Here is a 14,555-nt window from a genome sequence, read left to right on the forward strand (position 1 = left end):
CCTACACATAAGGAAATTTACGCGGTTTTCTAGTGATGTATATGTATATGTATATAAGTACAAATATATGCAGACTTTCTATTATATATATATATATAAAATACATATATTTATTTTTATATTTTCTTGAAAAATATTCGAAGAAATATATCATAATTGTATTTCATGCTCCTATACTATCTTACCTGATGAATTGCAAAAAAAAAAAAAAAAAAGAATCGTAAAAAAGAAATGGCAAAGTTCACATTTGCTTAGTAATTATTCGACAATTGCGGCTCGATAATTTCGCTATATCGTTTTCGACGAGAAAGCGCAATGATTGTTTCATTGTTTTCTATTCTGTTAATGAAATACAATCGTTTTTCAACATTGGTGACGGTGATCTGACGTATATTATTGATCGTTACAATCGGTTTAGCCATTTGACCGCTGCATCACGTATAGAGCTTTATATTCACACGTGCGACCTTTAAGTGGATTTTTGCACGTTAATTAAAAAGGATTCTTTAATACCCTTAATGGTTTCGCAGATAATCGCCTGTTGCACTTATCCGAGTACATGCTAAATCGCATTATCACTAAATAATATTTAAGCTGTAACTTACGTTTATACGTAAAATATTTAATCACATTTATGTTTTCACTTGCCCATTTCTCATCTACACGTGAGTCAGATTGAAAAATTAATTTCTCATAATCCGAATCGCGGAGAGAATCTAGTTCGCCGGATGAAGTTATTCAAGACTTTTCTTCGGTGAAAATTTAAAGAGAGAAAATTATGACTCACTAGACTTCGGTCGCGCCTAAAAATTAGCGATATAGGAATAATGAGGTCACGTGTTGGAACTAGAGATAACGCCGCGTACGTACATACACGGATATATAGGTGGAAATCTAAGAAAATATATATGAGACTCCCAGACTATAATTCTCGCTTGCATTTTCACAAGGCGCTTCTCGATACGACTTTAGAGATAAGGTCGATAAACGTATGCGCCATTGTGCAAAGCCAGGCACAGCAAGGCGGTAGGTTAACTTTCTAGGAAACGTCTTTCGGTCGCTTGGAAGAGCGTAGATGCGATTTTATATATACGAGAGGAGAATTCGCGCAAAACGAGGAAATGTTGCCCTTTGTTGACGTCGCGGTACGAGAAACGTGTGTGTGTGTGTGTGTGTGTATAAATACCGCACAATAACAATACACAATATGATTATAGGCGCTATATATAGCGCGCGCGTATAAACGCACATCAATTTCGGAATGAAAATAATAATTATATTACGATACCATTATTCATCGCGGTGCAACGACGACGTAGTGTGACGTCTATCGTCGTAATTTCTTTATCTCTCTGTGTGTAATCATCATATGCGTTAGCGCGCGCGTCTATAATTAGAGAAGACCGAAGCTAATTAGAGCGTGCTCGAAAGGAGAAAGTGTTTTTCGGAGGAAGGGAGGAAAAGAAATGATCGCCTCGCTTCCGGCACTCCGATGGAACTCATCGCGCGCGAATACCTCGATGGTCAGGGATTAATTGCCTCGAGAGAAGTTATCTAAATTCATTAAAACCCGTCTATTCTTTCCTCTATGATCGATGAGTTATGCAATAATGAGACACGTATACAATTGACATGAATTTTCATCCGTGCAATTTCACCGTACGATCGCTATATACCGGGTGTATCTAATCTCGCGATTGCGGCCGAAGGGTACCGAGAGTTCGCCTAATAGAATCTAAGTTAATGCCGGTTATACGGGCCGTACGTCAAAAGGGATATGTGATGGCGGCTTACCGCACGCACAAATCATCGGAGTACCGACAGCGCGGCATATGAGATTTACAGATCGTAAGTCAAGTTCCTCTCGTCTATCGCGCGTTTCGCGCTGCCTTTTCATTTTCCTTACCGAGTAGAGCCGCGACCGCAAGAAAAAGTGCTGCCTCAGAACTTGACATTCCGCTCGTCGACCAAGCTTATTTATCTCCTTGATATTTTCCTTTACGAAGGATCGGCAAAGAGTTTAATTCAATTATCTCGAGTAAAACATAACTTTAGACATCTTAAACTTCTTCTTGCACAAATCATATTTTTTTCAAAATTTTTTCTACAAAAGATAATGGTATTATCAAAAGTAACTCATGTATTTGAAAAAAAGAAATGTTGTAGTTTATTACGAGTCCAGTTGTGACAGAGATCGAACATAAAATCTGAATCTGATGAAATGTTTATAATGTTCCAAACGAATAATCCCGCGATCCCAATCGCGGAAATAGATCGCAATGATGAAGTCACGGCGGCGGCGGCGGAGTCGACGACGGCTAAACAATCGCATTTGTTTGGAGAAGGTTTCCTGCGGCCTTGGTCAATGGTTATTTCGGACGGAGCGGCCTATCCCACGAGCTATTGTGTCGTAGACTCGATTGATCGAGAAAGGTTTATCGACGGCGTGTCCATTGTAGCGAGGAACTATTGCTCTCTTTGCGGTATATACAATCGACGGTTTCCAGCTTCATCTCAAACTAACAAGCTCGAACGGAAAGTTTATAACGCCGCGTTTAAAGCGATAGATCAAAAAGCGAACAGATCTCTATTTCGATTTTCTAAAACGTTCTAGCTCATCTCTTACGACGCCGGCAAAATGAATTGCCACTCTGGGAGAAGTACACTTAGGAATTGGGTGGGTTATAGTCATTATATCGGGAATTTTTTCGAGAAAAATAGACGGGAGGTGGGCCAGGAAGCACGTTCACGAAACACCCTCGCGTGTTTACCTGCCTAGACGTTCGCGTGTCGTCGATTACATAAACGAGTAACGATATTGGACGGCGGCTTTGAGAAAGGAACGATTTTCGAGCTCCGACTAAAGCTCGCAAAGCATGTCCGTAAATATTTAATGAATTTTTTTGTTGCACGACGAAAGGCAAATTGTTCGGAAAGATTCGAGAGAAAGTTTCGGAAGGAAGGAAGGGGGAATAAAACTGAAATTTTGAGTTGCGATGAGAGCAATGATGTAACCGTGTGTGTTCGCGAAAAACTCAGCGACGACAGATACAGATGTGCGGTAAACCGTAGCGATGCGATGCGGTTTTGTCACCTTCACCATAAGCGTAATTTTAAGAGCGAATTGCCCAGGCGACTATCTAAATAACGAAGCGGTTTTCCGTTCATATTGCAATGGGTTTATTGTTTTCAACATTTAAGCAGCGTTTAAGTCTCAACAATTTATTAGCCGATTTATCATTCGCGCGAATTACTGAGAGATCTCGCTGCGAGAAGAGACGTGATAAATTTCTTTTTCAATGCCATGTTCGCGTAATAGTTGCATTCATTGGAGAACCCGAGCGTTCTTACGCGTCGAGATTCTTCGATTTTTCATGATTTTTATTTCATATGTGTGAACATACCATTTCGTGTAAAATCATGAATAGTTGACTTTATTTAGTTCTAGAATCTGTCGTTTTACTTCGATATATTTAAGTAAAAGATTTGCTGGCGTTTATTTAATTTTAATTAATATTTTTTATTTTTACAAGGCAGAACTCGTCTTAGAACTTTTGTAGAAATTATAAATCTTTTAAATTTGAACAATTATTGATAAGAAAAATGTCGCAGGACAAAATGATGTACTGCGTGAATTAGTATATCAATTTGGCATTGTCTTTGGTTTAATCGCCAAAACTATTTGTTTAAACTATCAAGAATTCTAAAATTATTGGAAAAAGTCAGAACTCTTAATTATTTATAAATTTCCACGAAATGAGACGCTTCACGCGATCCTATTACCGCTATAAAAATATTATATAAACAATTTCTCACTCACCGATAACTGCAGTAGCAAAATTGTCACTCCCGACACGACGCGTGAATCGCAATGCTACCTGTAACAAACAAAATATACACATCTATCAGAATAATCTTATTATTTCGCATTATATATAAATATATAAGGTAGAATTAATAATGATAAATACATTCACGGATCGGCAATAGATTTGCGCGCGCGTTGACGATTCGCAAGAAATTTTGCATCGAATTTCTCGCGAAACATGCGTTTCGAATAATTACGACTACATATGATTGTTGAAATTATGATATATGTGGTTGATAAATATTACGATACAAAGTTAGAAACAATTATGTTTACTAATTAATTACAGCGGGATGCAGCTCGAACTACCTGGTACTCGCGGCGTTTCGGTAATGAGCGATGTTATTCGCTATTTTACAAACATCGGCAACTTCACTCTAATAGCGCGCGCGATACTACACATGACTTAATATTAATAATAATTAATTAAAACTCGAAGGAGATTTGTTCGAAAAGGTACAGCTTTAGAATAATCGTCAAAATTATTTGTTTAAACTATCAAGAAGATAGAATTATTAAAAATGAAGGCAGAACCATCAATTATTTATGATCATCCATTAAATGATATACCAGCTTCACATATTTATATTTCGTGCAAAATATCTGCAAATGAATGATTTGAAAAAATGAATTGGAATGAAAAGATTATTCTATGTCGCTTAAAATATATAATAGTTCAGTATAAATAATATTTCCGCCGTCACACAAGAAGTGGAACACGTGCGATACGCGCGCGTTTATGTCCGCTGTAATTAACTTCGTTATCTTCGTAACTTTTATCTATTGGCGCAATTAACAAAACGCAACTATCTTGACCGCGTTAGGGGTTAGTCCGTGCTGCAAATAAACGTTAATAATGTCAACGAAACTTTCACAAGTCGCTTATTTGTGCCTTGAAATTTAATGGTCATATAAATATTTATCATTTACAATTTTTCTCTTATTCGAGTTTTTTAATATATGTATATATAATTAAATTTATTAAATAGACAAATGTGGGGATTGAAATGAAAATTATGTTTCCTGTAATACATAAAATAATAATTAATTTCTCATACGATTAAAATCAATAAGATAATAAATAATGCATTTAATTATCATTTTTTTTATATGTAATAACTATGGTAAGGTAATAACGTGCAAATAACTAGTATGTAAATTATTTTAAACTTTTTAAAAATAGCAATTCTCTCTCATATCGTTATAATACTTTTAAAAAATAATAAATCTAACAGGATTAAAATAGAAGAAATAAATGAGATTTTTTTCACAATGTAGAACGATTAAATATAAGTCTCACTAAATACATATTAATTTAAATAAATTGAGTTCGTGTGACAAAAATAAATCGCTTGCATAAATACATATAAAGCATACAAAGTTTGTGAAAAAAAAACAGCGATTCTAGGATGCATATTCGTATCGAGTCTGCATAAAAATCGCGTGTTTCCGCTACAGCCTGCATACGATAGTAGTTGCCTATATTGCCAAGGGCCGGCTATTGTAAACAAACGAGGGACAAATGAGGCTGAGACAGAAAGAGAGAGAGAGAAACAGAGAAGATGCGAGAGTACGGAAATGCAGCTCTCGGTGAATGAATGGATAAAATCAGGAAGATACTCTCTCCCTCCGATCCTTCGCCCCGATTACATCGTATCCGAGACCGTTCTCTCGACAATTGCTGTCCCGCAACACGAGATTAATTCCGCGGAGCGCTAGCCGGTCGGCCGACGAGTCAGCCTTGAACCAAATTACTGCCGTTGTTTAGTTGTTTAGCCAGCGTACACGCTGCACAGAAATCTCGGCCGGGGGCATCTAAGGAGAACAGCATTAGGCGCGAACCGATCGTGATATATCCCCCTTTTTTCACTGCTTGGGCTACTTGGTCACCGATTATTCTCAGTTGATCGATAATCGAGCGAATACTTGGATTCGCTTCGGTTAAAAGATCCGTCGATAAGCTACGCGACTTTTGTCTCTCGATATAAGTATAGGCAAGAGTCTTGTTAGCTTTTCAAAAGAAAAGTTTCATCTCGCGTATCCTAATCCATCCGCGATGTTGCGCAAATGTATATTCGCACACTTGTCGCGACAGGACGCGGTATTGTGAGTGTAGCCTTGAATTTACAGGCACGACTGCAACAATAGTTGAATAGAGCGCATTGGCACGCCAGAAACCGCAAACCTCGGCGAGAGGCGAGAGCGAACGGCAGAGCCGATATTCCGTGAACCAAAGCGAAAAAGTAGCGAGGTGACGAAAATTAGCATACCGTCGAATAGAGTTACTTTGCACTCTGGTACGAGGTAGTTATTTTTACGCGACGTTCAAAGCTCGAAAAAAAGGTGCATTCGAAAACTTTTGAATCGAATATATCCGTTTGACAGTTCGGGCTCAAAGTCCATCAATTTCATTGCTTCTCATATAACACTGTTATTTCTGCCTATATATCTGCTATCGGATATACATAGTTATCCACGATATCATTATTATTGCTATAGATCGTTTTATTAATCTCGTTATAATTATCATCACCGTCATCATCATGTGATTATTATCGTCATCATAACGTCATCTTTGTTCTATTCGATGCAATTAACATACATCATAACGTGACAAGGCATGTTCTCATATCCTTGACAAGCGACCCGAACACGCCTCAGACTCGAAGTAGAAACACTAATCTAAATGATCAAACGATTTTGTCAAATCTTACGCGAAATCAATCGAGAAATATATAAAAAAATTTACGATTGCATACTTTATGATTGTTCTTTTGATGTAACTATTGATAATTAAATACGGCTATCAATAAATTATAATATCGCTAAACAATAAAAGCACGCATAGAAAAGAAGGTGAGAAAAGATAGAACGGAAGAGATGATGGTTCTGGTTTGCTAACTATTTTTGGATGAGCATCTTCAAGGCTACCGACTATCTTTATACTCTTCTCCTCGTTTTTTTCTGCGACAAAATTTTAGATGTAAGAAATGTGATAGAAAATTGATACGCCGGCAATGTAGTTGATTAATATAAAACATTATATGAAAATCAGATATAACACTTTGTAGGAAAATGCTTATTAGATTTTAAATTCTTTTATATAAAAAATTATTTATATATACATATATAAAGATATATATATATTTTTTTTTATATTTTATAAATGCATGCTACATATTATCAATATATATTTATGTATATGTTACATATATACATAATAAATATATATTTATGTTACATAAGTATATATTGATAATATTTTAGCATAAATTTATAAGAACTCTCTCTCGTCTCTACAAAAGAATATTAAAGACATAGAAATCTGCACAAGATATGTAAAATTACAAATCATCATTGTATAACATTGTAAAACAAGTTCCTAATTTTATGAAAAGTATATTATATCGTATGCAGAATGAGTTTTAGGACAGAATGCAAATTTATACAAAAGCAAGCGAATAGAGTACAGTGTATAGACTGGTTGTCAATAGCGTTTCTAGTATGTCTACGTGTCGGGTAAAAAAATTTATCTGTAATGGTATATCGTAAATTCGCCGATATCTCTATGTAAATGAATATAAATTCCTGTAAAAGTAGAACAGATTTTATTCATAATGCCGATCTTATTCGTCAAAATAGTCAATGACTTAAAAATTGTAAAATTCTATCATTCAATAAAACAAGATACCGTCAAAGTGCAGCGAAAAAAATAACCTTTCACAAAGTTTGCGTATAATCAATCTATTTGACAATCTTTCAAAATTTGGAAATTTTTTTATACCATATTACACAAATGCTTCATTAAAATTATCTAAATGTGTTTTATGAGATATATAGATTATAAGAAGCCCATCTATATACATTCACACATGCATACATAAATGCTATACATATAAAATTAAAATGATAGATATCGTTGAAATTAATAAAATAAAATTGAATTTTCAGGGAAACAGGGTAAAGATGGACCAGAGGAAAAGAAGGATGCGGATGGCGAACTTTGGGGCAACGTGGAAGCGCAGGCCGCCTTCCTCGGACCTACTCTCTGGGACAAAAGTCTGCCCTACGATGCCGACCTGAAGGTATTAAATCATGTATGTATAAAGAGGTGCGACACGGTAAGCCTTCAATTTGGCTGAATCTAATCCCAAAATTCCATGAGCGAAAATTGAAAACAAAGCTAATTACTGTCTCGATCCATTAACTGTATTTGTTAATTATGTCCATGTTCTCTTCAAAATATTCACTGCTTAATTCATGAATTTTTATAAAATAGAGATTAATCGCGTGGAGAGAATCTATAAAATTTCCTCTAAGTATCGTCGATTTTGGAAATGTACGTCGTGAAGCTCATGTGTATTCCGGAAATTGCTGTATGTGTATACGCTACGTAATAGAATGTAGAAAATCAATGTAGCGGACCACTGCATCGCCCCGTTGTAACACTTACTCCGTTATAATTCGCCTTCCTGGATCGAGAAACCGGGAAGCCGAATATTAAGCCGCTATGCAATCGTGACGATAGCGCGGCCGCTTTCTCCGTTATGCTTCGGCGGAATCGAGAAGAGAAGTTTTGGCTGTTCTTTACTATTTTCTCTGTTATTATTTTTAGCAAAATTATCTCAATAACTTAACAAAAAATTATAATTTTCTTATTAATTCTCGAATACGAGTATAATAAAAAAAAATGATCTCATAGCATATTTTTTTGCGATCTCAATTAGATGTAACATTATATAAACAATTCATTGTCTTAATTTATGTGGTTTTAATTTATGTAAAAATACGTGTATAATTCATAAGCAATGATTAAAACATTTGTGTTTGTAAAATATGAATAACGCAATTTTTGGAAAAGCATGCAATTCTTAATGAACCTTTCGCCAACTTTCACTACTTGCATTCCATTCGTCGCGACACGCCGCTTAAAGTTTAATAAAGAAACACAGTAAAATCGCAAACGTGCAAAGAAAATTGAGATAGAGTACGAAGATATCTTTTGCAAAAAAATATTGCAAGTTTTTTCATTACAAATTTACAAGTTTTTCATATATATCTTTTTTATGTAATAACAGATTAAAAAGTGTAGACATTTTTTCCACTCATAATAATTTCTGGCCCTCTTTTTAATTTCCCTACACCATCTTAAGTAAAGCATTAACCGATTGCGTAATTGATAGACAAAATTCTCAATTCGTAAGATTCATGTAAAATTCGTCGTCGGACTCGTTATTGATAGATTCTACTTCAAATTCTAAGATGCCATCTCGGAAATAACGTCTCGGATCTTTTTCGATAGTACGTCGATCTCGATGAGTTTCTTTCCGAAAACGGCATCCCCGTCGATGGTGTGGCTGGTGGTGGACAAGGTGCCATGCAGGGCAGCCAGCTTCATAAAATCAACAATACCGAGGCCGCAGGACATCAGGGACCAGCGGGTCTCCACTTGGAACCAGTTACTAAGCGCGAGAGGTCACCATCGCCGAGCGAATGTTGCTCGCCGGACACCCTGAACCCACCCTCTCCAGCGGACTCTAGTAAGTATATATCAAATTTTCTCGCCCTTTTATCTCTCGTCGTAGCCGTCGTTCGTGATACCGAGATCCTGAGAAGTGTTTCTCTCATACGATTTTATGTAAATGTCTAGTTCGTATAAATATGAGAATAATGTATGAAGGAATAAAAATGTCAAATTTCTAATGATATCTTTAAGCATCTAACATTTTTGTTATGCGTAGTATGTATATGTGTGCATGTATTATTAATTTATTTACTGTGTATATCTTTGGAAAACTTGAAAAGAGTGTGAATATATATATATATATATATATATATATGTAAAATTACTTATGTAAATGTCTAGTTCATATGTTCACTCTATATATATATATATATATTACTTGACGATATATGTAAAATTAAGAAGAGTGAAATATATAAATTGCAAGAGCATAAAGTATGTAAGAGAGGGATGCGATAGAAAATCGTGAGGCTTCGTCGAAAGTAACGAAGTTATAAAATAGAGCGATGAAAGAAAAAGTCGTAACGAAGGGGCACTAATGTAACCGTATTTCCTTACAAAAGAGAGAAAGACGAAAGAGGAGAGAAAAAATATATACTCTGTCTCAGAATCTTTATCGCGATAACGTCGTGCTTGTCGAGTACACGAAAGCAAACGTAGACTAACGTCGACATTGTCGATTGTTCCTCTTCCGCGCGACAGATTCCGAGGACTCGTCACGAATACAATATGGCTTGTCTCTTGTAGCGCTCTCGATGGCCTCATCGGGGCGAGACTTCGATCCACGTACCCGGGCCTTCTCCGACGAGGAGCTCAAACCCCAACCAATGATCAAGAAATCGCGGAAACAGGTGAGCCATCTATATTTTTGGCGGGAGTTCGCGATGCATTGAAATTCTCGCGTCTGGAACGCGACGCGTTTTCTCGCGACATCATTGAACACGAATGACGTTCTAAAGTTCTTATGTTCTCTTTCTCGCTCGCTTCCGTTTGCGGCCGCAGTTCGTTCCGGATGACTTGAAGGATGACAAATACTGGGCGCGTCGTAGGAAGAACAACATGGCAGCGAAACGATCGCGAGACGCGCGTCGCATGAAGGAGAACCAGATAGCACTCAGGGCCGGCTTCCTCGAGAAAGAGGTGAGTTTTCTCTCACGGAAATTCGAAACCGCTGCAGTGTTTTTCTACAGCTATTCATTCTTTCATCGAAATAAAAAAAAAATCACTTTAACTGTATCTGAAGAATGTATGTGTATATTTATAAAGCCGCTCTTATCAATTTATCTACATTTTTTCCGCGACGACCTGTGATTAAAATGCATCGCTCTTGCGCGCCTTATAAAAAAGAAAATTAAGATTTAATCGAATCTTCATTTCTCGCTTCATTTGCAGAACATGGGTCTACGACAGGAGCTGGACCGGTTAAAAAACGAAAACATGTTGCTGCGCGACAAACTGAGCAAGTACACGGACGTCTAACATCTCGTCCCCGGTCATGCATCAACCCGAGCGATATACGAAGAAGAGAGAGAAAGAGAGCCAGAGAAGAAGAGAGAGAGAGAGAGAGAGGGAGAAGGAGAGAGATAGAAAGAGAGAAACAAATTACGAGGGTGCATAACACCAGCCGCAGCCCCCTTACATATAATCGCAGCACATAACAGTCTTCGCGTCTTCACGGAGAAGCCAAGAGGATGCAGAACACGTTGACGAATATCATCAACTCCCGACCCGACCGCCGCCGTCCTATGAGAATCGACAGCACTTCCTGAGAAATTTCTAAAAGACCTAATCTGTATCTTTTTCCCTCTCTTTCTATTTTCTCGTCTTTCTTTTTCTCTTTTACTTTCGCGAATAAAATTCATATTAAGTCCTCGCTCCTTGTCCCCGGCTCTAGAGGAAAACTCCTTCTCTTGTAAATAGTTATATGTATAGTTAGATTATACACACACACATACATACGTACAACACAACACACATACGTACGTGCGCGCGTTATATATATATATATATATATATATATATATATATATATAAAAGAAGAAAAGAATTATATATGTATACGTACACATACAAATATACACACGAGTATCTGCATCTAAGGAAGGGGATCATAATAATGTCACTCTCGTACATAAATTTGCGGATGCAGCGCTCGACGAGACACGTCGATTTCGCGATGAATCTTTTAGATTTGAGTCGTCTATTTCGAAAAAAAAATTGGATTATTGCGAGAGTCGGCTATTAGGCAACAAGATTCGAGATTTGTAGTTTTCATTCGGCGAATCTCGTCGGCGTTGAGCACTGCCAAAATAAACATACGTAAAGAAGCTGTATCGTTCGATTATATAGTCGACATGGAGCGGAGGCGAGCGAAGGTTGGGAGAACACGACGCTTTTCTGCGCACGGGTTAATTATCCTGGTTCTCCGAGAATGCGTTAATTACTGTAGCGTATCCCACGTGGTGATGGTACACAAGTGATTCTAGTTGTTTTAATCATAAGATAGATGATATATACGTGTTTCGTTTTTTTCAAAGCTTCTCTCTCTCTCTCTCTCTCTCATTCTCACTCGCTCACTCTCGATCTACCTATCTATCTCTATTAATAGCATGTAGCGAATCAATCCGGCCACGCGAGAAGTGCGCGAAAGGCGTCGCGACGCGACTCCATTCTTTTCTTCTTTCGTAAAATCGCCCAACGTCGGCGGCTCGGGATACGAACAATGAAATGGTCCCGAAAAATATCCCGAGATATCCTTCTGCCGCGTAGCGAACAAATTTTGTACAGGATGTCCTCTTGTAAAATATATTTTAAGATACATCGAGTCATCCTGACGATTACGTAGCTGCGTCTTTGACGGGATTTGTAATCAACGCGGGAAGCTATAAAGACAAATATGGAATGAAACGTACCGTGTATCCGACGATCGGAACAGCCTCTAATGATACAGATGGGCGCGTGCATCGTCGATGTTAAACGTAGGCGTCGTCGTAAGTGAAAAGAAAAAAAAATGTTACACGACAAACAAAGAATACGAGTACCATCAGTGCTCAAACGTAAAAGCTAGTTGCACCGGCTCGCGTGTTGCGCTGGCTCCTTCCTTTCCCGCCTCTCTTCTCTTTTTAAGTTTTTAGATGTTTATTTTTCCATCACCGTGAGAGCGTCGGTGACGGTGATCGAGAGAGCAAAAGTCGAAAAAAAACCGACCAGAAGACATGCGCTTTTTTTGTGAAATAACTATATAAGGAGAATCTGTATTGTACAGGTCAACGCGTAATTGAGAACAATATTTGAACGGAGATTATTTTTACTCGTTTTGTTCAAAATTTAACGATAATAATCGAACCGGTACCTATATTACGCGTTCCGAAAAGTAAATTGTAATTTAATCGTAATGCAATTAATTTTGAAAATGATTACAAACGACGGGATGATACTCTTGCAGTTTCATTTGGATATATATATACCGATGATATGTAATAGTGTCTTGTGTGTTTTCCTCTCGATCGTACGATGCACAAACGCGAAACGCGGACGTTTTGTATATACATATATCGTTTTATCGGGCAGGAAGGTAAAACAAAGATCGTGTAATGAGATTTCAATTCGACTTGGCGTTTGATCGACGGCAAACCCGCTTTAGATATCGCAGGACGATTTCGCGCGCAAAAACATATACCGTTCTATTCTCGTTATCCTCGTTCTATCGAGCGTATTATAGATATTCACTTTATTATGCTATTTATCATATGCATATTTTTATTATATACGTTCGTTATAATATACGTATATAAAATTGTATACGTAATTTTATCAGATTGTAAAATTTATTTTGTAGTATATAAATATAATATATATATATATATGTAATAGATCATTGTTCGTTCATGCGCGAACGCATTGATCTCATTGTTGATTGATGATTATATCGTCATTAAAATGATTTGCCGAAAGTCGCGCGCGAAATCGTTTCATCACAATTCTCCACGATTGCCTTGCACATTTTAACAGAGAAATGCTGCGTATATATGACGATGAATTCAAGAAGCGATGAATTATTGAATAGATATCTTGCGTCGGCAGATTTTAGCGAATGTCTCCACCGCGATCTAGAATCGTAATATAATTTCGGTAGCGGCACAAAATTTTATTTTTCAGAAATGTTACATTGTAAATTAGCGTTATTTGATAAGATAATCATTGCATGGCTTTTCATTCCGACGTAATGAGTTAAAGAGAAAAAAAATAGTATAATATTGCAGCGTGAAAGCGTAATAGAGAGAGAATGAAATTTCACATTTGATTGTATACGAAATTTCTCATGTCATTCTTATAAAGATAAAGAATATAACGTAGATTGCAGGGAAGTTTTTCATTTATTTGCAATATATCTACTTGAAGATTAACGCGAGCCAATATCAAGTTCGTGCGATATGTGTTCTGCTTTTCACGCACGCTCGTCATCATTAAGGGCAATGAAAAAATTTGCAAAAAAAAAAAGAGAAAAATCTTTGCGTACATAATTTCTACATATAATACGATACGTATAATATATATTTTAGAGTAATCTAAAGTAATTTTTCTTGTCGCGGGCAAAAAATAAGATTTACACTATCGAAAATCGATCGTATTGCTTGTACAAATCAAACTTATTATGAACTCATTTTTCGATCACACCGTCCCGGCGCCATTAATGATGCTGAATGTGCGATATGATGTGGATCTCGGCACAAGTTACTGGCCTATAAAAAGCGCATTAGCATGATTGACATACACTGCAATCCGATGATAGTAATAAATAAAATAGTAGAGAGTTATATATAGCAAGCGCGACAGACGCGGCTGCCGGCTTTGCTCTAAATAGAATGATAAGAAAATGAGATAGAGGGCACCGCCGCGTCTTCGATATAAATAATCGTCCGATCCACTTAAACAAAATATGGAAAATATGAGAAGAATTAGATATGACCACCAACACAAGAAACCTATTGTATCACATTTCGAGAAATATATGTATTTGTTATTGTTTTAATTGAATCCTACAGTTGTCCTACCATATCCTATTTTTCCACATATACATAGCTCCTAATTTTTTCTCGACAACAAGAGTTCAATGTATTCGATCGGTATTAGATGAGCTTATTTATTTATTATTATTTAGTT

General features: G+C 36.8%; 2 protein-coding genes across 8 annotated transcripts in view; one reads left to right on the plus strand and one right to left on the minus strand.

Annotated features, from left to right (window-relative positions):
* Positions 1–10,928, plus strand: part of LOC114938369 (PAR-domain protein 1) — a 66,791-nt gene extending 55,863 nt beyond the window's left edge. For 4 of the 7 annotated variants that reach the window (XM_085481180.1, XM_085481181.1, XM_085481182.1 and 1 more), the window contains 5 exons: positions 7,820–7,965; positions 9,171–9,408; positions 10,095–10,243; positions 10,395–10,532; positions 10,785–10,928. In XM_085481180.1, the coding sequence (XP_085337306.1) occupies positions 7,820–7,965; positions 9,171–9,408; positions 10,095–10,243; positions 10,395–10,532; positions 10,785–10,871 (758 nt within the window). In that variant the 3' untranslated portion in view covers positions 10,872–10,928. The remainder of the gene's footprint in view (positions 1–7,819; positions 7,966–9,170; positions 9,409–10,094; positions 10,244–10,394; positions 10,533–10,784) is intronic. The other 3 variants (XM_029312308.2, XM_029312309.2, XM_029312310.2) reach the window with 3 other exon arrangements.
* The window catches only part of MED27 (mediator complex subunit 27), a 140,329-nt gene that overhangs the window by 99,060 nt on the left and 26,714 nt on the right, over positions 1–14,555 (minus strand). The window contains exon 2 of the mRNA XM_029312314.2: positions 3,821–3,878. The gene's annotated coding sequence lies outside the window, so the exon portion shown is untranslated. The remainder of the gene's footprint in view (positions 1–3,820; positions 3,879–14,555) is intronic.

Source organism: Nylanderia fulva, unplaced genomic scaffold (genome assembly GCF_048542155.1).
Source record: "Nylanderia fulva isolate GAGA-0341 unplaced genomic scaffold, ASM4854215v1 Scaffold17, whole genome shotgun sequence".
Classification (NCBI taxonomy): Eukaryota; Metazoa; Arthropoda; class Insecta; order Hymenoptera; family Formicidae; genus Nylanderia; species Nylanderia fulva.